General features: G+C 48.4%; 1 protein-coding gene across 5 annotated transcripts in view; it reads left to right on the forward strand.

Moving 5' to 3' along the window:
* zgc:77784 (uncharacterized protein LOC402947 homolog) overlaps nt 1-24,235 on the forward strand; it is a 33,952-nt gene extending 9,717 nt beyond the window's left edge. Inside the window, exons 1-26 of one of the 5 annotated variants that reach the window (XM_035534426.1) lie at nt 3,245-3,396; nt 4,116-4,273; nt 4,647-4,767; nt 4,860-4,998; nt 5,729-5,856; nt 9,589-9,713; nt 10,711-10,882; nt 11,182-11,387; nt 13,140-13,221; nt 13,366-13,534; nt 15,465-15,631; nt 15,748-15,869; nt 15,968-16,184; nt 16,503-16,621; nt 16,707-16,887; nt 18,410-18,628; nt 18,732-18,774; nt 18,915-19,054; nt 19,164-19,376; nt 19,508-19,634; nt 20,457-20,666; nt 21,194-21,309; nt 21,441-21,533; nt 21,637-21,780; nt 22,827-23,011; nt 23,614-24,235. In XM_035534426.1, coding sequence (XP_035390319.1) covers nt 4,181-4,273; nt 4,647-4,767; nt 4,860-4,998; nt 5,729-5,856; nt 9,589-9,713; nt 10,711-10,882; nt 11,182-11,387; nt 13,140-13,221; nt 13,366-13,534; nt 15,465-15,631; nt 15,748-15,869; nt 15,968-16,184; nt 16,503-16,621; nt 16,707-16,887; nt 18,410-18,628; nt 18,732-18,774; nt 18,915-19,054; nt 19,164-19,376; nt 19,508-19,634; nt 20,457-20,666; nt 21,194-21,309; nt 21,441-21,533; nt 21,637-21,780; nt 22,827-23,011; nt 23,614-23,625 — 3,543 coding nt within the window. In that variant the 5' untranslated portion in view covers nt 3,245-3,396; nt 4,116-4,180 and the 3' untranslated portion in view covers nt 23,626-24,235. Of the gene's footprint in view, nt 1-3,244; nt 3,397-4,115; nt 4,274-4,646; nt 4,768-4,859; nt 4,999-5,728; nt 5,857-9,588; nt 9,714-10,710; nt 10,883-11,181; nt 11,388-13,139; nt 13,222-13,365; nt 13,535-15,464; nt 15,632-15,747; nt 15,870-15,967; nt 16,185-16,502; nt 16,622-16,706; nt 16,888-18,409; nt 18,629-18,731; nt 18,775-18,914; nt 19,055-19,163; nt 19,377-19,507; nt 19,635-20,456; nt 20,667-21,193; nt 21,310-21,440; nt 21,534-21,636; nt 21,781-22,826; nt 23,012-23,613 lie in introns of those variants that run through there. The other 4 variants (XM_035534422.1, XM_035534423.1, XM_035534424.1 and 1 more) reach the window with 4 other exon arrangements.
* The last annotated feature ends 604 nt before the right edge of the window (nt 24,236-24,839 follow it).

Genomic DNA, 24,839 nt, shown 5'->3' on the forward strand with positions numbered 1-24,839 from the left:
GTACAGTATTGCTTTCAGATTACAGTTATGTCACTTTTGTCAAGCCTTTTTGTTTTGTTTTCTTTTTCTTTTTTTATTCTCTTATTTCTTCTTATTGTTATTATTAATATTGTTATTGTTGGTGTTGTTGTTGTTGTTGTTGTTGATCGGTACTTGTATCTGTTTCAAAGCCATGACTGCCCTGGCCTGTTCGGGGAGCAAAGTGGCACAGATCCCTGAGCCGGGATTAACGTAAAGTAGGACAAAAAAAATCTAACTCGCTTAAAACTCTTTCAAGCCAGCTGTCTCGCTTCCTCTCCGTGTGGGATTATGAAGTAATGATCCTTTAAATGCAGCAGTATTCCAGCTGTGCCCTCCAGGGGCCAACGGTCACAGGATGTTTCGCACAATCTCAGCGGTAACGGCAAAGCTAGCCCCGTTTTACAACATTTTCCTCTGTGACATCCATGTGCGCATGATGCCAGACACGGAAGCTGACTTCTCTCCTGCTGCATAAAAGGATGTACGTCCATCAGGTTCCACTAAACTTCACGAGATGGAGCCGCTGTGCTCTGGTCGACTTGAACTTTTGTAGGATGGCAAGAAGACGACCACCAGAATGTGAGGAGCTCATTACTGGGAGGTGCTTTTATCCTCCCTCCACATGAGAGGCGGCACGCATGCTCCTGTCGGGTCAGCCCTCCTCTGGAGTGGATTTCTGATGTACGTGGCTCTCCGGCCACCGGAATCAGAGGATCGGGCCATCTCTGTGGCATCTCCCACTAATGCTTCCTGAGAGAGCACACAGCAGAGCACAGTGCCCCCTGCTGCAGATGGCATGCAGCTGCAGGGCTATCAAGTGGTCGTCAGGCAGTTTGTGCAGTGTGTGTTGTAGTTTTTTAAAAAAGTACACACGCATTCCTACTGACGTCTCCATGCTAAAACACGCTGAATGAACACTGGATGCTTTCGGAACCACTGACAGCACACGTCTGAGCTGTTGGGGCGTCTTCCTCTCATGTAAACAGCAAATGTAAATAATTCACAGGGCCTTTCGCAGGGGCCAGAGGTACATGGTAATTCAGCATGGGCACATTAATAATGCACTGCCCAGGAGGCATGCCATTTAGTGTCCCTCCGTGGTCCGTGTGCAGCAGGCTGAGAAGAAAGCTGCTCTGGCCTTTTGAAATGAGATCAACCTGTGTGGGTCCGAGCCAGAGTAACGGCCTTTCATTCCCTGACCAGAGGCTCCGGTGGGGTTGCCACATGGCAGACAGCGAACGCCGCTGGTTTTCATCACGGACACTGAAATTCAGTTAAAGTGCACTTCTCAGTGTCTTGGTGCCTGCTTGAATGTGAGCAATATGGAAGACTGAGCTTTGCTTCTGACTGCATGTGTTGCAGAGATTTCATGGACGAGTGTGAACGGACCCGCACACCAGCTGGTTATGTCACCACGCTGTGCTCCTAGCGCAGGCTGGCGCTGTCTAACGCTGTCTGCGCATGCTCTTCCCGTGGGCGGCTAAAAATAATCCTGCAACTTCGCAGAGGAGGAGGGGCAGAGAGGGGAGGGTGGGAGGGGCAGAGAGGGGAGGGTGGGAGGGTCTGAGAGGGGAGGGTAGGAGGGGCTGAGAGGGGAGTCATTGTCTCATCTGCTTTCTCCTGGCCTGGAGCTCTATTTCACCCCTCCTCCTCTTTCTTAACCAGTGGTCATGGCTTCTGTCTTCTGAGAAATGCAGCTATGTTGGGGCGATAGGTTGGTGTGACAGGATGGGGTGACAGGTTGGGGTGACAGGTTGGGTGATAGTTTGGTGTGATAGTTTGGCGTGATAGTTTGGCGTGATAGGTTGGTGTAACAGGTTGGGTGATAGTTTGGCGTGATAGTTTGGTGTGATAGTTTGGCGTGATAGTTTGGAGTGATAGGTTGGTGTGACAGCTTGGGTGATAGTTTGGTGTGATAGTTTGGTGTGATAGTTTGGCGTGATAGTTTGGAGTGATAGGTTGGTGTGACAGGTTGGGTGATAGTTTGGTGTGATAGTTTGGCGTGATAGTTTGGCATGATAGGTTGGTGTGACAGGTTGGGTGATAGTTTGGCGTGATAGTTTGGAGTGATAGGTTGGTGTGACAGGTTGGGTGATAGTTTGGTGTGATAGTTTGGCGTGATAGTTTGGAGTGATAGGTTGGTGTGACAGGTTGGGTGATAGTGTGGCGTGATAGTTTGGCGTGATAGTTTGGTGTGATAGGTTGGGATGGGAACTGTATGTCCTTGCTCTTACCTGTTTGTTGGCCTCGTGTGAGTTCTGTTTATCTCAGGAGGGGGATTGCCAGCTGTGCTGGATGGGGGTGAGCCCCTACACTCAGATTAACACTTTGTATTTTTGGTCCAAGGCCCATACTGTGACTCGGCCTCACACAGGTTGATCTCATTTCAAAAGGCCAGAGCAGCTTTCTTCTCAGCCTGCTGCACATGGAAACGGGTGCTTGGTAGAGCAGTAGCACACGCCTTTCCACCCAACCCTGCAACTCCTCCGCCCTGCTCCAGATCTCTGGGGAGGTTGGCCATTCACACACACACACACACACACACACTCACACACACACACACACACACACACACACACACTCACACACAGAGCAAGGTGGCATACATTGTCAATGAGAATGGCCTGGGGGTGGGACGGGGCACTCGGTCAGCAGTGCTGGTCACTCACGAGGGAGGCAGTGGATTATTCAGCTAACAACATAATTGAATAAATGTCACCCTCCATTGGTCACTGTAGAGCTGTTTCCTGTGGCCATGGCTGCGCTGGAAGAACACTCACCTTCTCACTCTATTTTTGCTGTACTTAGGTTGTCCTGCTTTTTGGTACATGGGGACTGGAATTACTTTATTGGATACCAAAAACTGAAGACTGACACAAAATATTTTAGGACAAATTTAGGTTCCACATTTCTAAACTTCTTGACTATCAACATTTGTTTAACATATATCTTGGGGGATTTAGTCTAATTTATTACAGCTTCATTGAAGACCTTCAGTGCTAAAACCTTTTCTGATAAAAGGATTAGAGAACAGAATTTGGGTAAAGAGATGTTGAGTTAGGAGTGCGACAGATTGCATGAGGCGTATGAAAGCCCGCAGAGCGCGTGTGTGTGTGTGTGTGTGTGTGTGTGTGTGTGTGTGTGTGTGTGTGTGTGTGTGTGTGTTTCTCAGTCCACACACTGACAGATGACCACTTCAAATGCTGCAGTGCGATATGAGACACGTACTGCTTACAGACGTCCCCCAACCGTTTGTCCCTGCTGGACAGATTTGAATATTCATGCTTCTAAGGAAGCTACGGCAGCTGAAACATTCTGCACCAGCAACGCTCGGAGCTGCTGACATTACCAGAAATCCTTAGGATGATGGACAATGTATGTGAGTAACAGAACTGGATGAAATTCTGATTAGAGTACAGCAGAGCAAGCCAGTACCAAAAAACTGAACAAACTCTGTACTGAATTTGTCATAATCAAGGATTGATGTTTAAGTATATTTAGTTTCATCACGTAAAGTCCAAACAGGAAATGCACAGGAAAAGTCTCATCGTGCTCCAGTGGTAATAAATATCACGAATGCACGTCTAGACAAGGCGGATTTGATGACTGCAGTGTGGTCACTGTGCTGTTCTAGTGCGCATTGATTGTTGAGTATCTCTGACTGGCAGGTGTGGCAGTGTGCATGCGGGGCACTGTGCCGAGGTGTTTGAGTGCTATCAGCTCCAGGAGTTATCTCATTCTTAGATGTGAGAGGCTCAAAGTGCCGTAGTCTCCAGTCACAGGCCAGCAGGCGTGGCCTTACCCTGTCAATCATCAGCAACCAGGCCTGTTTAAAATGCATGTGCATTGTTCTAAAAAGAGTTCATAATTGGCAAACTCAGAGGGAGGGCAGGTGTGCAGGGGGAGGAAACACACAGCACTCACACCCCTCACTGTGTCGAACTGATACTTTCATTTTGTCACAAAAATATTTCCCTCTTTCTTTCTCTCACTCTTTCTGTTACTCTCTCTCTCTCCCTCTGCCATTCTCTCTCTCTTTCTCTCTGTCGCTCCCCGCCTCTCTGCGACTCCCTTTCTCTCGCGCGCGTTTGCAGCGCTCAGGGACGATTTCAGGCAGGCCCCGGGGGATGTAGTGGTGGCAGTGGGTGAACCGGCTGTGATGGAGTGCGTCCCCCCGCGCGGCCACCCGGAGCCCAGCGTCTCCTGGAAGAGGAACAACGTCCGCATCAGTGACAAGGACGGGAGGATCTCGGTGAGTCACCAGCTGACTGCTGATTGGGTGGGCCCTGGGGGGCGGGGTCTGGGAGGTGGCGGGTGGGGGGGGCGGCGGTCAGTTGTGGGTAGCACTGATTACCAAGCGCTGATTACAGCCATGACATCACTTGCGGCTCCTGGGGTCAGTCTAGAGGAGCTTCAAGAAGCACTTGTAGCATAATTTGGAGCTTTTACGCGCAGGATGTCAGTAGATAGGTGTTATTGTCATTACTCTTCAAACTGGGCTCACGAATCTGCAACCAATCACCCGGAGAAGACGAGGGGCCGGTGATTGGTCCACGGGCCTCGCTGGGGGGAGAAAGGTATCCAGGGCCGGGTGCTGGGACGGTGAATGTGCTGTGCTGTCACAGATGCAGGCTGGCAAGCTCCTGATCTCTCACACGCGGAAGAGTGACGCGGGCATGTATGTGTGTGTGGGCTCCAACATGGTGGGCGAGAGGGACAGCGATCCCGCGGAGTTGGTCGTGTTCGGTGAGTCTCTGGTGCCTCCTGTCCATCTCCAGGCTATTCCAGAGTGACGGTCAGACTGTGATTGATGTGTGCATTTGTGTGTGTGTGTGCAGAGAGGCCGGTGTTCATCCGCAGGCCTGTGAATCAGATTGCACTGGCTGAGGAGACAGTGGACTTCCTGTGCGAGGTTCATGGTGATCCAGCTCCCACGGTGCGCTGGCGTCGAGAGGAAGACGAGCTGCCTCGTGGCAGGTCAGAACCATGCTATAAACATGCTATAACCCACTTATGATGCCCTTATAAAGATCCCTGTGTTATAACTCACTTTTGACGCCCTTATAAAGATCCCTGTCAGGTTCAAGGTAAAGGAGGCTGTCTGAACTACATGCAGTAAGAGGTCAAAACACATTTGTTGGAATCGTTACATGTGAGACATAACTGTCATCACCAAAGCTCATATTCCTGCTTTTAAAGCAACTTCGCAGAAGTCGTTTCCTTGGCAGTAAAAATGTTACAAAAACAAAAATGAACAAAATCTGTGATGACACCTATACATAATTTGGATAGCCTACCCAACCCCTTCGCCTTTAAAAACAATAAAATGATAATTACATAAACTAATTTACGTGTTGGCTAGAGAGTCATTAAATTGTTACATAACCTCATAGGAAAAGTAGCGCTCTGTTTTCATGACCAGATATTACTGAAGTGTCATCAAAGTACAAGAGGGTCCAAACTCGTGCTTTCTCACTGAAGGAGAGATCACTCAGAAGCACACTTACGTAACCCTGGCGTTTTGAAACGATGTTTCAGCACCGCGCTGTTGGTCTTAAACACAGCTGTGGAGAAACTTTACGGCCATGGTCAGCGGTACAGGGTAGATGTAGGGCTCACGTAGTACCTGGAGATGAGGAAGAGGACGGTGGCTCTTCCTCTTGGAGGAATGCTCCTAACCGCATGCGTCCCTCCCTGGCGTGGCTAGGTTCGAGATCCGCAGTGACAGCACCCTCCGCGTGCTGAAGGTGCGTCAGGAGGACGAGGGCACTTACACGTGTGCGACAGAGAACAGCGTGGGCAGGACAGAGGCGTCAGCTACGCTGCAGGTGCACGGTAGGAAACGCACACGCGAGCAGGCATTAGACACACACGCATGAGAACACGGAAACACACACACATTAGAACACAAAAACACACACGTTAGAACATGAAACACACGCATTAGAACACGGAAACACACACACATTAGAACACAAAAACACACACATTAGAACACAAAAACACACACACATTAGAACATGAAACACACGCATTAGAACACGGAAACACACACACATTAGAACACAAAAACACACACATTAGAACACAAAAACACACACATTAGAACATGAAACACGCATGCATTAGAACACAAAAACACACACACATTAGAACATGAAACACACATGCATGAGAACACGGAAACACACACATTAGAACACAAAAACACACACACATTAGAACATGAAACACACGCATTAGAACACGGAAACACACACACATTAGAACACAAAAACACACATTAGAACACAAAAACACACACATTAGAACATGAAACACACGCATGAGAACACGGAAAAACACACATTAGAACACAAAAACACACACACATTAGAACATGAAACACACGCATTAGAACACAAAAACACACACATTAGGACACGTAAACATACACACTGATTAGAACACAAAAACACGCATTAGAACATGGAAACATGCACACATGCATTAGAACATGGAAAAACACATGGATTAGAACACAAACACATGCACACAGAAGCATTGGAACACAAAAGCATAAACAAACACCACACACAAGTTCATTAGATGACAAAAACACACACAGGTGCATTTGAACATGAAAACATGTGCACTTTCAAAAACACTCAAAATACATACTTTCAAAAGCAAAAGCACACAAAAACACAAGACACATGCTAACACACACGCACACACACACGCACGCACACACACACGCACACACACGCACAAACACACGCACACACACACACACACACACACACACACACACACACACACACACACACACACACACACTTCCCCAAGCTTCACGTGTGTACTCCAACACCCGTAGAACATGGATCAGAGAACTGCTACCGTCCTCTGCTCTCAGCTTCCAGCTGATCTGGTCACGGCACTTTGCGCACGGCAGGCGCCATCAGTGCTGTCAGAGTGAAGTCGTGCAGAAGTGTTTAGTGCCTCCATGTCTTTCTCGCGTGCTCCCAGCATGCACCACACTAAAGTGTATGGATTACTGCACCTGACAGGTGTTAGCTAAACAGTGTGGTCTAGATAACTGGTGGATCGCAGAGGCAGTATTTAGAGTGTGTGTGTGTGTGTGTGTGTGTGTCTGTGTGTGTGTGAGTGATCAGGTAAATAAGCTGGATGGAATATTAAAAGCATGCTCAGAGGAGGCTCTTTAGGTCCAAAGCGTAATTCTTTTGGCAGTTGGATTTAGGATGGTGTCAGTCTGTCCTTCATCTCTTCCATGCCGTGACTTCTTCTCTGATGTCTTCTGTCTGCTTGGTTTTCCTCAGTGTTTTGTTTCTTTGTATCATTTCATCCATGCCATCATCCATTGCTCTTCATCGCTCACACATTCTCTCTCACACACACACACACACACACACACACACACACACACACATTTCTGCTCATTCTAGGTCCACACTGCTCAAATCTGCTCCAGTCAGTAAGGTTCCTGTTAGCATACCTCACTGTTGGTGTGAAAACAACATTTGCGTGAGTGTTTGGCCAGTATGTGTAATAGCGTCACACATAGTTTTGTCCTCTAGTAATCTGCTCACCACCAGCAAACAGCCTACAGAAACAAAAGTGGGCATACAGAGACGTATGGAGACCTACAGAGCTGTATGGAGACCTACAGAGACATACAGAGATGTATGGAGACCTTCAGAGAGAGAGAGACTGGCCATGACAGGAGAAGAGGTTTTCCTCCTTCTGACCAAAGCTCATCACCTTTTCGCATGTCCTCTGGCCAGCCATGTCCTGAAATACACCCCAGAGTCAGTGGTGTGATGTCCTCCACTGACTGACCACGCACACAGCTGCTGAGAGCCTTGCTGAGGGTCGGCTTAAAAGAGTGTGTTTACAGCCGGTCCAACAGCTGCCGTATCTCTCATGGCCATGCACAGTTCATCCAGAATGGAACAGAAGGAGAAATGGAGTGAGACACAGATAATACATTTAAACCTTCAATATTTCACCTTTCCAAGTGTGACTTTCTTTATGACCTCAATGGAACGCAGTCCTGTCATGCCAGACCTAGCAGTGAGGCACACCAGGATCCTAACAGACCCTAAAGGCCTAGCAGTGAGACACACCAGGAACCTAAGAGGCCCTAAAGGCCTAGCAGTGAGACACACCAGGATCCTAACCGGCCCTAAAGGCTTAGCAGTGAGACACACCAAGATCCTAACAAGCCCTAAACGCCTAGCAGTGAGACACACCAGGATCCTAATGGGCCCTAAAGGCCAAGCAGTGAGACACACCAGGATCCTAACAGGCCCTACAGGCCAAGCAGTGAGACACCAGGATCCTAACAGCAGTGGGTCACTCACTAGAAGCACTGACCTCCTGTTGTGCTCTGCGTTTCATTATCTCAGCCCCTAAAGCAGATATCCAGTTTGGTTTTGCTCTCTGCATGGCGGGTACACCTGGAGTGCGATTGGGCTCCATCACACTGCCCCACCCCCTTTACGTCTGTGTCTGTGTTCGCCTTCTCACTGCTTATTTGTGTGGGAGTGTTTCTAGCTCTCTCTGAAGGAGTGTGGACTGATCAGAGTCACTTTCTCACTCTTTTTCGTTCTCTCTCTCTCTCTCTCTCTCTCTCTCCCTCTCTCTGGAGCTTAGTCTGCAGTGTTTGTATGCCTGCCTTGAAATTTCTTGAGCAGCAGGACAGAAGCTCCGTCATCAAAACAGTCCCAGACAGTCTGTAATGCCGCCTAGCCTCTGACAGATATATAGGGAGGGTGGCTCCTGGCTGGAGTTTCTGCTGCTCTTTGTGGTCCCTGGAGCCCACAGTGGCCAAGCTGTGTCCTCGTGTGCCCTGGCTTGTAATCTTCCCACTGCCTGCTGAGATTGTGATGTGTAAAGTTGCTGCGTGAACAGATGTTCTCTCTGGATTGTGTTGCCACACAGATACATAGCATTGCCTTGTTTGTCTGGAACTGGATAACTCCGAGTCCTGACTCTAATCCCTGATGAGTGCGGGGAGGCTCTGTGATGTAAGCCAGAGCTTATCACACAAATTTGGAGACCACCGCATTAGCAGAGCTCAGAAGAGGAGTGAACTTACTGTTTGGTGAAATCGTCCCTGAGAACTTGCAATAATACCGATTCACACTTCGTTACCTTCATTAGAAACCTTGTGCTGTAGTCACTGGCTGTTTTATTAGGAACACCAACACATCCAACTGCATTTTTCTGCCTTCGATTACTGAACCTGTATCCACTACCAAATGCTTGTGTTGAGCATCCGAAATTTGGTAGCAAGCTCATCGTTGGTCAGTTTTTGACCAGATGACACTGCTGTCCAGATGTCAACGCCACAGTGACCTAAACTGACCACCTATGAAGAACCGGAGGACAGGCGTCACAAACAGCCGCGCGGCAGCGTGTACACTTACAAGGTGCTTCCAGTAACATGGGAGGTCAGTGTGTATCGGGTCAGGCTGTGCTTGCCTGAAGGACTGTTCCTCATGGGTGTCTAATGGGTAGCAGCAAGTCGGTTAAGCTGCACCTTTTTGCTCCCCTCTGTCCCAGTGCCCCCAAAGATCGTCCATCCGCCTCAGGACCAGATCTCTGCCCAGGGGCACGCTGTCACCTTCCACTGTGGCACCAAGGGCAACCCGCCTCCAGCGGTCTTCTGGCAGAAAGAAGGCACCCAGGTAAGAGCCCAGGTGGCAGTTGCAGGCTGCACTTCTCACTCAGCAAGGCCCATGGGCATCCAGCAGCGCCGGGTGCTGATGAGCTATTGTGTGTGGGTTAGGAAAAACCTATTTATTTGAAGCTCTTCATTTAAATCAGTTTCATTTGCCTCTCGCCGTGTTTATCAGAGACTCGTTCTGTTCTTCCGAGTTGGGAGTGTGCTAGAGCGTTGGAATTGAGACAGGGAGAGACCCTACCTCCAATCCACCCCCCACCCCCCCCCCACAGTGGCAGCGCTGATTAGCTGTGCCACGCTGATTACATTGAAGATGTGAATGACGGCGTCTGCCTGCTTTAGCTCCTCACACGGATAACAAGGCAGATCTGTGTTCTCAGTGGCAGGATGACATGGCATCGGGGAAAGGCACTTCTTTAGAGAAACCAGGAGCACACAGTGGAGTGAGAGGAGAGATGAGGGAAACAGAGAGTAGAGGGAGTGGGGAGAGAAAGAGAGGGGAGTGAATGAGTCTCAGCTCCTATAGAGCGACACAAATGTTAGTGGTGTGGAACTTGTTGGTACTAACATCTGGGCAGGCAGCTACCCTGCTAATGAACTAACTTAACAAGCTAACTTAAGTACGCCAGCTACACAGCAAGGCCACTTCCTGAACTACCTACGTCAACTAAGCAGTGACTCTTGAGTCCTTAGCTTATTAATTCAGCAGATTTAGTACCAAGACTGGAAAATTTATTAATTATCAGTATTCAAACACAAAATTAATTTGGTAATTATTCAAAAACAATTTTCAAATTTCATCGCTATTGTTTAATATTCTGTAAGGTCACCTCCATCTAACATCTAAGTGTTATATCATCAACCAATCATATGCCGATCTGGACAATCTGGTTATGTTTGAAAATGTTGGTGGTGCCCTGAGTCTGGCTACTGGAGGTCCGGGTTTGGGATTTGGTGACCCGTGTCTGGGTTTGATGACAATTCTGGTACGTGTTGTATAGATGCTGCTATTCCCAGGACAGCCGCCGTCTCAAGCTGGACGTTACTCTGTGTCCATGAGTGGAGAGCTGACCATCACGGATGTCCACAGGGAGGACGCTGGCTACTACTTGTGCCAGGCCATCAGCGTAGCAGGCAGTACCATCTCCAAAGCCCTGCTCCAGGTGGACACTGGTAAACACAGAAATCGTTATGACCACAGAGCATCACGAATGATTCAGAAACCTGAGTGATCCATGCCAGCACACTCCTAAGCCGAACCATGATTGTCCTCTTTGTGGTGACACACGTGCTGTGTACAGGGTCATTTGCTCTCAACCTCTTATCACTTCCGTCTTCTGCAGTACAAATATGGTGTGAAGTTTCCCTCCTCGCCACTGTTAGTCGCGCAGCATCAGGCAAAGGAGCTGCAGTGTCTTCAGGTGGCAGGGATCCTGGAATCAACCAGCTGTGTGTGTGTGTGTGTGTGGCAGGCCCCTGGGACCTGGTCCCTCCGATCATCCGGCAGGGCCCGGCCAACCAGACGCTGGTCCCTGGCTCCAGCGCCCGGCTGCAGTGCCAGGCGGTGGGCACCCCTCCACCCGGCATCAGGTGGGAGAAGGACGGACGCGACCTTCCGAGCGATGGCGCCCGTGTCAAACTAATGGAAAATGGCACTTTACACATCGGCACTTTGCAGGTAGCTTGACGGACGCAGCAGACGAAAGCGCTGTTGTTGTCTTTCATTAGTGGGCCAGAAATCGAAAGCACTTTGGACAGATTGGCCCCTCACTGAACATCTCAGACCAAGTGAGATGTGCACAGAAACGTCTGTGTAATGGCCTCTGCCTGAAGGGATTCAACTGCTGTGACTCACTTGTAGCTGCCTGCTCTGCATCCTCGCTGTGTGTATTTGAGCTGTTTGTATGGAGAATTTGTTGCGTTTTAATTATGATGCAGTTGATTGTTATCTTTAAACATTTCTAACAATTATTACTATTTTTTAACAATTTTTAGATTTTTGAATCTATTTTTTAAATCGTTGCCCATTTGAGAAGCTTTTAACCTCTATTTTAGTATCGTTTTAAAAAAGAATCTGTTTTTTATTTTTTAATCCAATACATTTTCTATAATTTCTGCCAGGACATGTCAAAAGAAACATCACTGAAGTAATGGGCTTTTAAAGACAGCCCAGCATGAATTTGCCTGCTTGTGAACTGGGTTAAAGTGTCATAACTGGTTTACCAGGTGCTGATTTTTACCGAGTATGTTACTTTTTACTGAATGTTTATATTTTTTTCTAGGATCGTTCTTTTAACTGAAGGCTACTTTCACTACCATGATTCACATGAGATTACAGTTTCTCTTTTTTATATCTCTCTCTGTGTCTCTCCTCCATAAAGTAACTTTAATCACATAACTTAAATAAACAAACAAATAAATAAATTCTGATCTTTTCCAAAAACATAAGCGGCTTTAAACATATGGCTTTGACAGGTTATGCACTTGTGTTTAACTCCCTTGAGTCCCCTGTGGTTTGTTGCCTTGAGCGATAGGCTCGCTCATTCACGAACACTCACCGATAGGCTCGCTCATTCCCGAACACTCACCGATAGGCTCGCTCATTCACGAACACTCACCGATAGACTCGCTCATTCACGAACACTCACCGATAGACTCGCTCATTCACGAACACTCACTGATTAGAATTACAGACTGACAGGTGAAGAAACCCTTGCAGTTCCCCCCAGCGCAGCGAGGTTCACGTGCGGCAGCAATCGGCCTAAAGGAGCGTGCTCCACCCCCCGTACGTCAGAACCGGGGCCGATCTGTCACGAGCTGACAGCGGCGAACACGTGAGATGCATTACCCTCTCAACGACTGAAGACAGGAAAGGAACATTTTTCCAGAAGTGAACTGAAATGTTTAATTCACTGCTGCTGTGCAGAGCTGCCTTGAATGCTAAAGTAGCGTGTCCTTCCTCCGAGAGGCCATGTGTCCTACAAAACTACACGTGTCCTTTAAAAGATTCCTTGGCCTTTAATGGGCTTCTTCAAGTTAATAGGACATGTTTTGAGTGTTTATCTTTTTCACACATGGCATATGCAGATTAAGGATTTATGACCTTATTCCTGCAACATGTTGGGTGGGATATGCTTCGGATGCCCTCCAGTAACACGCGTGCCACCGTATACAGTCACAGCTACACACCTTACCTTGTTTACTCATTTACTGAGTTTATTTTGGAAGTTTCTTATATATCATGACCTGATTACAAGACAGATTTTGTTTGTCAGTTGTTTTGGTGCGAGCCTCCGTGACCTCTCCCTGCACCAGCCGCCAAAGCTGAAGCATCCCATTTGATCCACACCAGATGGAGAGCAGTGTCATTCGCAATTATGTCTGTCCTCTCGCATCCATAAAGAGACTGTTTTGCCTTCTCTGTTGCTAGGAGACTGACTCGGGGACATACACCTGCGTGGCCTCCAGTTCGGCAGGCGAGACCAGCTGGAGCGGCGCAGTGACCGTGAGAGGTAAGAGGACAAGCACTATGCCTGGCCGAAATGCTCCGCCCCACGCCCGTGCTCCGCCCACCCTTGCATGCCACCCGTTAGCGAGGTGCCGGCGTGATTGCCACAAGGTCGGGTCCCTTTCACTCTTCCTCGTGTGTGTGGCAGCCATGGGGATGCCTGCCTTCCCGCCGCTCTCTCAGGCCCTGCAGCTTCCCGGTCCTCCCCAGAAGCCCGTGGCGACAGATGTGAGCCAGAACAGCGTCACTCTGACCTGGCAGCCCAACCAGCACGAGGGGGGGGCCGCCGTCACGTCCTACATCATCGAGGCTTTCAGGTAAAACGCGTCTTGGTATGCGTCTAAGGATTGCTCCTTTTTAATGCCAATCATGGCAGGCTGAAGCCAAGCTCTGACTGGTCTTGTGTAAACCAGAGAGGATGTGCTAATGGGTTGTCTGAAATGGGGTTTTCAAACAGTTGTCCTGGAGGGCCACACTATGGCGTTTTCCCTTACTGAGCTTCTTAGCCAGGTACCAAATATTTCATGAGCAGGATAAACTTGCCTTCCAAGACTTTTTTTCTGCATCTCAGGAACTTTTTCCCAACTTATTCAGGGACTGCCTGGCTCTCCGTTTTGCTGGGGGAACAGGGCCAGTTTGGGGTTCCTGTTTACTACATTCTCCTGAAGTTGTGCTTTCCAGTGGGGACTAAACACCCTGAGCACCACATATGCTCATACAGACCAGTATTAATTAACACAGACATTTAGCAACAAGTGCATGCTGTAATTACTAGTGTTTGTGCATCTGTTCTCTGGCTTCTATGTAAATTATATTATTAAAAAATAATTTCAATCCAACATTTCAAAGGTAACTGTCACACTTTTTCATTTAGTGATAATTTAAGCAAAACACCAAAACAATCATGAAATGTTTTGTTCCATTATTTTAATGATTCCGGGAAAAAATCACCAAACATTTCAGAAAAGGTTTAGACACCTATAAAAACAGTGACTTACTCAGCTCAGCCTGACCTTACGCTTGGCGTATGTATGGTGGAGAATACAGGTCAGAATACTGTCAATCACCACTGTTTATATTTTTAGCATCAGGTGTTGCAAAACTGGTATTTATGCTTAACGTTACATAGTCTCCTTTACCTGTTCAGTACTAACGGAGAAGAGCTGTCTGTTTGTTGCGCTCCATCGCAGTGGCCTGTAACATCAGACGGCCTCGGTACCATGAGCTCCAGTCAGGGGTCCGTCAGTGCTCGCGGAGGTCCAGGCTGAAGTGAGGCTGTCTGCGCGAGCCCCACCCGAGCCTCACCTCAGGCTGTGTTTATCGGTGAGCAGTGAGGAGAAGCCTCATGCAGGGCTCAGCTAGCAGGCTGGGAGCAGAGTGAAGTCGTTATTTTGCTCTGCTCTGACATTTTGTTAAAGAGGTGCTCTGGTTTCTTACTGTTACCGTCCTCTGCTCAGAGTCTCACTTGCACGTGTGCAGCCTCAGAAGGCGCGGCTGACCTTATCAACAAAAGGACCCGATTGGCTCAGGCATCCTTCACCCGCTCCCAGAGTGTGTCTAGACTTAGAGTTGGTCAACAGGAACAATTTTTTTGAAACCATGTTAGATTTTTATCAGTAGTAAAAACAAACCAAAAAAATCTGTATAAAACAGAGGTGTCATGTGACATGACAACAGTATTGGATTCAGTGGCAGGATTTATAAAGAAATAAACAAAACAATATTTAGAGGAGTTTATTTAAGTTCAAAGCATGCACAATCAAGCAAAGCTCAATAGCTGTGAGAAACAAGTCCAATTCCGAAGCTTTTAGGCTCAGAAGGCTAAATACAAAGCACTAGAGAAGCACTAGAGATACACAGGAGACACAATGGAGAAGCACTGGAGATGCACTTGAAAAGTACTGGAGATACACTGGAGTAGAACTGGAGATTCACTGGGGAAGAAATGGAGATACACTGGAGAAGAAATGGAGATACAGTGGAGAAACACTGGAGAAAGGCATCTGTGGGGGTTACGAGGATGTGTTTGTGAAGTGGGATTGGTGCTGATGTGAGTGGATGTGACCAGGGCGTGACACTTCACCAATAACTTGGGGGGAAAAAGGCTTCAAAATCCATCAGCAAACTGACATTCTGCTACAGCAAAGGGTTTCATTAACTGTTGTGTATATCAACTTGTAATTGAACAGCACCAGTGGTTTGGGTCCATCTTCACCAGTCATCACAGTGGTGGTATTTTTTGTCCAGTCAGTCGGTGGGCAGCACGTGGCAGACAGTAGCTGACCAGGTGAAACAGGAGAAGCACACCACGCTGGGCCTCTACCCCAATACCGTCTATCTCTTCATTGTTCGTGCGGTCAACTCCTACGGCCTGAGTGACCCCAGCCCAATCTCGGAGCCTGTCCGAACTCAGGGTGGGTGTGAAAAGCATGTCAAAGAATGTTTTTGTTTTCTGTAAATCGCTGCGACTTGCGTGACTGCATGTGTGTGTCCGCATGGACGTGGGAATGTGTGGGCGTGTGTCTTTTAGCTGGTGGTCCTGGAGGTGCAGCTGTCGATCACAGGCGTGTGCAGGAAGATTTAGCCGAGGTCACGGTGCACCTGCACCCTCCGGAATTCCTCTCTCACTCCAGCGTTCGGATGTCATGGACCGTGAGAATGCCACTTCATTATTTGAATTGTCACTCTCCGCCATCTAGCTGTGCCAAAGCCCTGTTTCTTACAGCCCTGCATGTGCTGTGTTGTTTCAGGTCAAGCATGAGCCAGACTATATAGAAGGCTACCGGCTGCTGTACAGGCCAGTGGGCGGGGCCTGGCTGGCTCAGGACGTAAAGGCGGGGCCAGATAGCACAGCAATCTTATCGGAGTTGCGCAGCGGCATGGAGTACGAGCTTAAAATAAGACCGTACTTCCGAGAGTTCCAGGGCTCAGACAGTGAGCTGACAGTGGTTTCCATCCCGAAAGAGGGTGAGGCTTGCTCTGATGTTCAGACATTCACACGTGTGCTTATGGCTGGTGTGTTAAATATGTATACCTCCTAAAGCTAGACATGACACCATCTGTCTCCTGTTTGTTCTGTGTTACCTATATTGTCAGCTTCAACGTCTTAGGCAAGTCCAAGACACAGAATGGATTTCATACAGCTTGTCTGGCTTGGGAGTCCATATTATTGAGTCATTTCATGTTTAGCCATGTTTAACAGGTCAGAATGAGCTAATTAATGGCTTCGTGATGAACTAGTGAGTGGCATTAAATCAGGGCCGTCCTGATTGTCTGTTCCTCCAGTGCTGTGCGGCCCCCCCCAGGCTGTGAGCGCAGTCCAGCTGGGAAACAGCTCCACCGTGCGTGTGTCCTGGGAGCCTCCCGTTGCCGTCACCCTGGCAGAGCCCGTGCTGGAGTACAGGGTAAGAGCTGCGCCTCCCTCAGCGCAGACAGCCAGGAGCCGGAGCACCGAGTTAAGCGCCCTCCCCGTGCTCCGTCCCCACGCAGGTGTGGTGCGTGTGGGGCAACACCTCCGGTGCGGAGCAGCAAGTGAACCAGAGCGCTGCCGGCCACCAGCACTGGACGCTGCTGGACGGCCTGGAGCCCGAGCTGCAGTACCGCGTGCAGGTGTTAGCCATGACCCGCGATGGCGCTGGAGCACCCAGCCACCCGATCTTCATCCGCCTCGGTGAGGGGCATCCACCCACACCTGCCACTCACTGCCTGGGTCTGTAGGTCCTAGCCACTGACTCCTGCCACCACACAATGATCAAATTTGAGTGATGTTCCAAGTATTAAGTGGAGTTTGGTATTTTTTTCGAGCTCCACAGCTGATGACAGATTAAGACACGTGATTGTTGTGTAGTCCTGCAGTAGGCAGACGAGCTCTTCCTGAAGTCTAGTATTCAGCACCTGTTAGGATGAGTTGCCTTATGCACACTGCTGCCCAGATGTAATTGGACTTCGATGCGATTTTGGCTGTTTTGGCTGCGTTTACGACAAATGTAGATGAGCCCATCACACACTGAGCCCCATGCCCACCGCAAAGCATGGCGGCGTCTGCCTGAAGCTTTTAGCTGGATGCTCTGTGGCACGGCATAATTCCTGGAAAAAACACACTAATATAATGTAATAGCATAACAGAACGTACAGAAATGCCTGCTGCAGTAAGATTAATGCCACGGGGTCGCCCAGCTAAAGCCTGTAATTCCCACTGAGCGTCTGGAAAACGTTTTGAAAATTGATGCTTACTTATGGTCCCCATCCAACTCAATCCAGCGTGAGTGGTTTTGCCAAGAAAAATAGACAAAAATTCCAAAGTCAGCATGTGAAACACTGATAGTGACTTTCTCAAAGATACAGATGACAGTCTTAACAACTCCAGATGAATACTTGTACATTCAGGTTATTTATTTTTGTTTTTTTGTAGTTCCTTTGAAAAATGCATTTTCATTTTGATATTAGAGCAGGTTTTGAGTTGATGAGTGACAAAAGCGCAGCAGTGCTCTGTGGTGGAACGCCGGGGAATGCCTCGCACCGCCATCGCACTGCTCAAACCAGTCGCACATGGAACACTCTTTACTGGCCAAGTCAGTCAGCCGGCCTGAACCCCACTAAGTGCTTTCACGAACGAAAATCAAGGCTAAAAGCAAAAAGCCCTCGAAAAAAACTGGAATGGAAAATGGCCCCAGTGCCAGCCTGGCCAAGCAGTGGCAGGAAAGAAACTGCTGATGATGGGTGATGCTCATATTAGTAATATTGTGTTTTAATATTTAGTCCAGTTATTTTTGGTTTCTCTGAAGCATGTATAAAAGAGTTGAGAGGCCTATGTGAGTCGCCCACTTTAGATGCAAATGCCCTTGAATCGGACCTGGCATTTCTTCATTTGAACCTGAGTTTCATTTGGAATCCACAGTGCTGGCATCCCCATTGGACTTGTGACTGGTTTTGATTGGTCTTCCAGTGTAATGGGAGCCAGTTCTCATTTAATGGGTCTTTCTTCTGGTGCACAGCTACTTTGACACAATATCAGCCTACCATTCCCACAAACTACCCTAGACATATTTCAGCCCACTCAGATAAGCATATATATGTGTGCAACTTAGATCAGGATACATTACATTGACTGATATCTTCTCCATCCATAATGTCTCTCTCACACACACACCCCCCCTTCTGTCTCTCTCCATCTCTCCCTCTCTCTCTCTCAGGAGCCACTGTGAAGAACCCCCCATTACCTGGGCTGAAGGACGAGAGCGTGGGCCTCTCTGAACAGATCTCGGGGGTGGTGCGGCAGCCGGCCTTCATCGCCGGCCTGGGTGCGGCTTCGTGGCTGGTGCTGATGTGTTTCAGTGCCTGGATCTACTGCAGACACCGGCGGAGTAAAGAGCTTGGTCACTACGTCGCCTCCTTCGCCTACACGCCTGCAGGTAGCCTCGGGGGAGCTGGAGCGCCATCTTTCTCCCTCCGCCCTTAAACTGCTCCAGTCACACTAGAGATTACAGTATGCGTAATTCTCCCTTTCTGATTTAGTTGGGCTCTCCCATAGCGATGGATCAGGACTGGTCAGTGGAAGGTACAGATCAGGACAGACACTCCATGTCCTTTTTATGTCCATTTATGCTCTTAGTTTTGTATTTGCTTCTTAAAACTGGAAATATATATTCACATATTTTCGTATCAATTGAAATAACGTACACCGACCTTTCACCGTAGGCCGTGCATGGTTGGATCAAACATGGGTACCCACCCCTGGCTGGCAGACGCCTGGCCTTCGGCCAGCTTCACTGCTGCTGGCAAAGACACCGTGAACTGCTGTTCAGGCAGACATGACTCCTCAGAGAGATACTACAACAGTGAGCGCTCTCTCCCAAGTCCACGCATATCCCTGCACTTTAGCAGCCCGACATTCCATGGCTGACATTCCGAATATAGTTCATCTAATAGCCGTTTCTCATTCCCAAGCCACAGGGATTCCCAGCGTTTTGAACCAGAGCGATACGTGCAGCCAAGCATCCAACGAGGGCCCCATCTACAGCACAATCGCGCCCATCGACGAGGACCTGAGCAGTCCATGCTCACGGGACCCGGAACCAGGGCTCTCCGAGCTGGAATTGCGCGACCCAGACCGCAGCGCGGCCCAATACGCCAGGCTTCAGTACCCGAGGATGGACCACGGTATAGCAGCTTAGCTTCGCCCCCTTCCTTAAGTTAGTAGATGCCCACACTTGCAAGGGTAAGAGCAAAAACGTTTGGACTTGCTGACGGGTGGAACGGGGACCCTGACTGGGAGGGCGTTGTCGTTGCAGCTAGCGCAGGAGTGCAGGGCTCGCCAGGGTCACAGGGGTCGGTGGGTACCTGCCCCTGGTCTGAGGTGCTGACCCTGCCTCGGCTGAGCTCCAGAGAGCAGTGGCTTCACGAGAGACAACAACACAGGTATGACCAGCCACAGCGGCACCCCGGCACACACGGCAGAGCTCATGGTAACCCATGGTAACAGGGAAAGAGTGAGAAACATTACAACCCTGCGTGACTGTGTTTTTCCATAATTAAGGTTATGGTTTATTTTTGTAGTTCAGGTCTCTTGGTCCAAACCAAACACAAAGATGATACATCGTTGCATTTCAGTCCTAGTTTGTGCATTCACACTGACAAATTTACCATTGAACCAAATGATGTAAACAAAAGGTGATGTGGATATGTCAGATCCTGATTGGACAGTGTGTATAATGTATGTTTTGCGACAATATCTATAATAATGCCAAGCAAACTTTCAAAACAATACTGTATAGTGATATGTTTACCAGTTGAAAACTCACCAAAAACAGCACCAGGTATTCCTCTGTGCCTTGTGACTTCACATACTGGGTTTGGACCATTTGGTCAATTTGGTCTGGACTATGTTGAAACTTCAAATAAATTGCACTATGGTTTGTATGGAAGTGCACCAAGACCAACCTGCTCGGGGGTGTCGGTCGAACGGCAGCATTCCTCTGCTCAACAGACGGCACTAACAGCAAGTGCACCAGGGTTTGTTTTAATCGAACCAACACAAATACTGAAAGATCCGACTTTAAGCTACTTAAAATTAGTTTTTGACCATTTTTAAATCTTGGGCAGACGGAGTTGGGGCACAGTATTTGAGTCATAAGCATCTGATGTTTCTGTTGATCTGGAACTCACAGTCCTTGAGACCTGTCTGTGACCTGTCTGTGACCTGTCTGGTGAGTTTTACTGTGTTCCATGTGTGTGCTGTAGCTCTGAGGACGATGGGGACTGGTGTCCTCCGCTGCCTGAGAGGATGTATTTGATGGAGGGTGTGGAAAGTTCTGCCACTCTGCCCCTGAGGGGGGAGCAGGTCTGTCGAGTCAGCACCTACGGCCGACAGTCTACACACGGCATCGCCCCTGCAGTGCATGACGAGCTGCAGTCTAACCCACAGCTGCTGCAACCTGACCTGCTACCGAGGTACTCACACACACACACACACACACACACACACACACACACACACACACACACACACACTCACACACTCACACACACACACACACACACACTCACACACACACCCACACAGACACACACATACACACACCCACAGTCCCCCACACTCACTAAGAGTGTCATGTCATCAGATCAAAACCACACCACTGACCAGGTACTAAGAGTCACTCAGGTTGTAGCAGCGTGCTGGTGATAGTATGATAGTGTAACCGTGTCACTGCTGGGTGAAGTGATGCTAAAATTATGCTTGGCAAATGGTGGGCTATACTGACTATACACCTACAAGTAAAAAAACACATAAAATATATTTACACAGGCACATGCACACACACGCACACACACACACACACACACACACACACACACACACACACACACACACATATATAGTGTTGCTACCTTTTCATGTCAATTTAAATATCTTTGGGTTTATGTATGCCCAGCAGTAAGACACCTTACATACTCGTGACCCAGTTAAATTTGTTCAGCCCAAATCTGCTAACCAAGCTGGAGTGTCATAATGGAAGCCCGGCGCGTGCGGCAGGCCACTGGAGAGACTTTAAAAAGGACGTGCTGTTCACAGACAACAGTGAGCACTTCACAGGTGAGTACTTCGCCAGCTGTGTGCGCTCGGCTGTCCGAAACACTAGAGGTATTGCAGGACCTTCGTGGACTCATATGTTATATATTTTCGAACATTGTTGCATTTCCACCTCTGTTTCTGTCCCCAAACAGGACCGTTTGATCATTCTACTCCATCACATCCCAGACCTAAAAAGAGATCCCTCAGAGAGCGACCACGAAGGAGAGAAATCGTACAGTCAGGAGGTCAGGAAAAAACACCAAAATGTAGTGCTGCTACATGTTGTGATAGGTACCTCTGCTCCATAGAGCTGCTGCAGATAACACTCTCCTCCACCTACTTGCGCAGACCTGCCGCCTCCACCCGAGCCTCCTCCTGTAGAGGAATCCCTGAAGCAACTGATGAAGAGACTGGAGAGCAGCAACTACACGCCCCCAGACCGCAGACACACCAGTGCAGTCGGCCAAGCTGGCAGCCGGGGGGGTGCAGTAGGTCCGCCCCCACACCACCTGCACATCACCCTCACACCACACCCACACCACCCTCACACCACCCTCACACCACAACCACACCACACCCACACCACCGCCACACCACCCTTACACCACACCCACACCACCCCATACCACCCTCACACCACAACCACACCACCCTCACACGACACCCACAGCACCCTCACACCACACCCACAGCACCCCATACCACCCTCACACCACAACCACACCACCGCCACACCACCCTTACACCACCCTCACACCACACCCACAGCACCCCATACCACCCTCACACCACCGCCACACCACCCGCACCCCACACGGCCCTGCCCCCGCACCACCCCCGCACCTCCCTCACACCACACCCACTCCACCCCCAAACTACACCCCCACCGTCCCCACACTGCCGCCACACCACATCTGAAATGGATGTAGATGAAACGGATATGAGGAACTGTCCAGGTACTGAAAGTGTTTATTTAACAACATGACATAAATAAAAGTCCCTCATCATCAGGCCTTGCTGCTTCTGTCGGTTCAGATAGCTCCTCTAGTAGAGCAGCTACCTTTTTTCCCTTAATTTTTATTTTGATAAAATTATGGCATTAGAGATATGATAAAGATTTTATGAAAATAATAGAATAACTAGAATTGTGGTTGTTAGATCAGCTTCTAAAAGCCACTGAGTTTAAAACACCGATGTTTCCCATCATGCATTTAGCCCGTCCAGTTCTTAAAGAGCAACCTCAGAGTCTGACGTTGAAAACCACCTACGTTTGGCTCTTCCAAACAGCAAACAAAAATAACCCTTCTGACAGGTGATCGCACCAGCTGGCATTGATCATAGGTGACCAGTGATCTCAAACAAGCCCCATCACTACAGGAAGGGACATGTATTTAGCCTGTCCTGTTTATGATTACAGTGTAGCTCAACAGAAAACTTTATTACTAACAACTCTCTAAAGTAAGATCCCTCATGTGACTCTCTCCCTCTGAAGCAATGCCTTTGTATGGTCTGTTAATGCTAAATGGTCCTGCGTGCAGATGTGCAGCCGATCCAGCACGGATGGGTGACTGCGGTGTTTAGGAGCTCACGGCCCAGCCGCTGTTTCCCCGCAGGAGGTCCATCTCCCCTCTCCTACACAGCCAGGAGAGCCAAGGAGGTGTGGAGAACCCGCCACAGCAGCTGTGTGGGGGTGAATGTGTGTTCAAGGAATACGCTGGGGCTGGTGAATCACACTGCTGAATTCAAACTAATTCAGGGCTACTTAAATGCATGTGCATCTCATCCTTACACACACACACCCATACTCAGGTTTGTGTTTATACACATGTTTTCACACCGCTTAGTTCAGTGGGTATAAATGATTTAATTACAGCAGTTAAAGCTGAATCAGACAACGCTCACCTAGAGTTCGATGAAGAACAGGACAGCACGGCATTGTAACCCTGACATGACAACTTTCGGAGGACACACAGGGTTTTATTAGCAGTTGTCCGGGTGACACGGCAGTCATTTGCGTAAAAACATAGACAGGCAATCAAATCCAAGGCTTATGCGTAATCTCAATAGAAAATACACAAACCGCGCGTGTAAATCCACAGGAAGGCATCGAAGCTTACACGTGTAATGCACTTCTCTACGTCACTCTGGATAAGAGCCTCTGCCAGGTGCCATAAATGTAAATATAAAATACCACAGTCGTTCACTCGGCTCATGAGTAGACAGCACCATGCCTGAAGGTACATCACCAAATAACCCAGCCCAGACAGGGAGGTCGCGCTCGCTCGACACAGCAATTTATGTAATCGTGTGCTTGTTTGCTTGCAGAACGTGATGTGAGTGTACCACCCTGCTGTGTCCTCTCCAACCTACCACGCGCAAGAAGAACAAGAACCCTACAAGTGGATGTCATGCACAGCCACCTCCCCGTTTATTTCAATTAATTCATTTATTTATTTATTCGTTTATTTATTTATTGTGTTGTGTAAGCTTTTGTTCTGCGTCCCTTTACTTTCCTGCCTTTATGTGTATATTGATAATTTAACTATGTTATGTGTGAGAATAACAAAGAGGCAGCTTGTCTCTCCAGTCCAGTGCACTACTGAATGTGCTTACCATTTACATGTGTAACGTGATGTTTACATGCAACACCAAGGATTTATGTTGTGCTAAACAGTAGTGCAGCCAACAGAAGACCCAGATGGTCCTGACAGCAACAACAACAGATCAACAACAACAGAAGACCCTGACGGTCCTGACTGCAAGGGCTCCTTTGGATGCCTAAAGAAAGATTTTGATCAAATGAAAACCAGTAAGGTTGCTGACAGTGAATGAAGTTTAGCCTAGCCTGTTAGCATTGTCTGTTAACTGAACTAGCATTAACCTGATTGTGACCCACCAACATGTTTGGATTGTACAAGAAAACACAATAAAACAGATATCTAAGTCATTGTGTTTAGCACTATGGCGTTCATTGTTTTCTACAAACACTCAGCAGTTTGAATGAACAATTTTAGCAGAATGAACACTAAATGATCGACATTATCTGAAAACACCTGAAAGGACAATTGAATTCTTACTTATTAATTCAATTTAATGCTTATTAGTGCAATTAATTACTTTCTTTTAAGCAGCAATGTTCTTAAGTTTCCTTTTTTAACATCCTGACCATCCCTGAGGGGCCAGGGGCCAGCACTTGTTTACTGTGGCATTTATACTGCCTGTCTACACACTGCTGGGGCAGCTGTGCTGTGCCTCAGCCTCCTTGGAGAACCACGTCCATGTGGCCTGATCCTACCAGCCTCCTCTCCCAATTAGAAGACAGCCGAAGGCCACACAGCACAGCTGAGACTCGAATCTAAAGTGCACGACCGCGCCTATGTATCGCCGCCAGCCAGTCCCTCCAGCGCTTTTAAATCACCGTTTATGATGCACGATGCACGTCCACAGGAGTTGTTGGGGGGGGGGGTAGTTATTTTTAGGGGGAATAGCTTTAAGATATTGTCCGTGCGCCAGGCGGAACAATACGACAGATGGCAGCCTTAGCGTTTCAT

This window comes from Electrophorus electricus, chromosome 15, assembly GCF_013358815.1.
Source record: "Electrophorus electricus isolate fEleEle1 chromosome 15, fEleEle1.pri, whole genome shotgun sequence".
In the NCBI taxonomy this organism is placed as follows: domain Eukaryota; kingdom Metazoa; phylum Chordata; class Actinopteri; order Gymnotiformes; family Gymnotidae; genus Electrophorus; species Electrophorus electricus.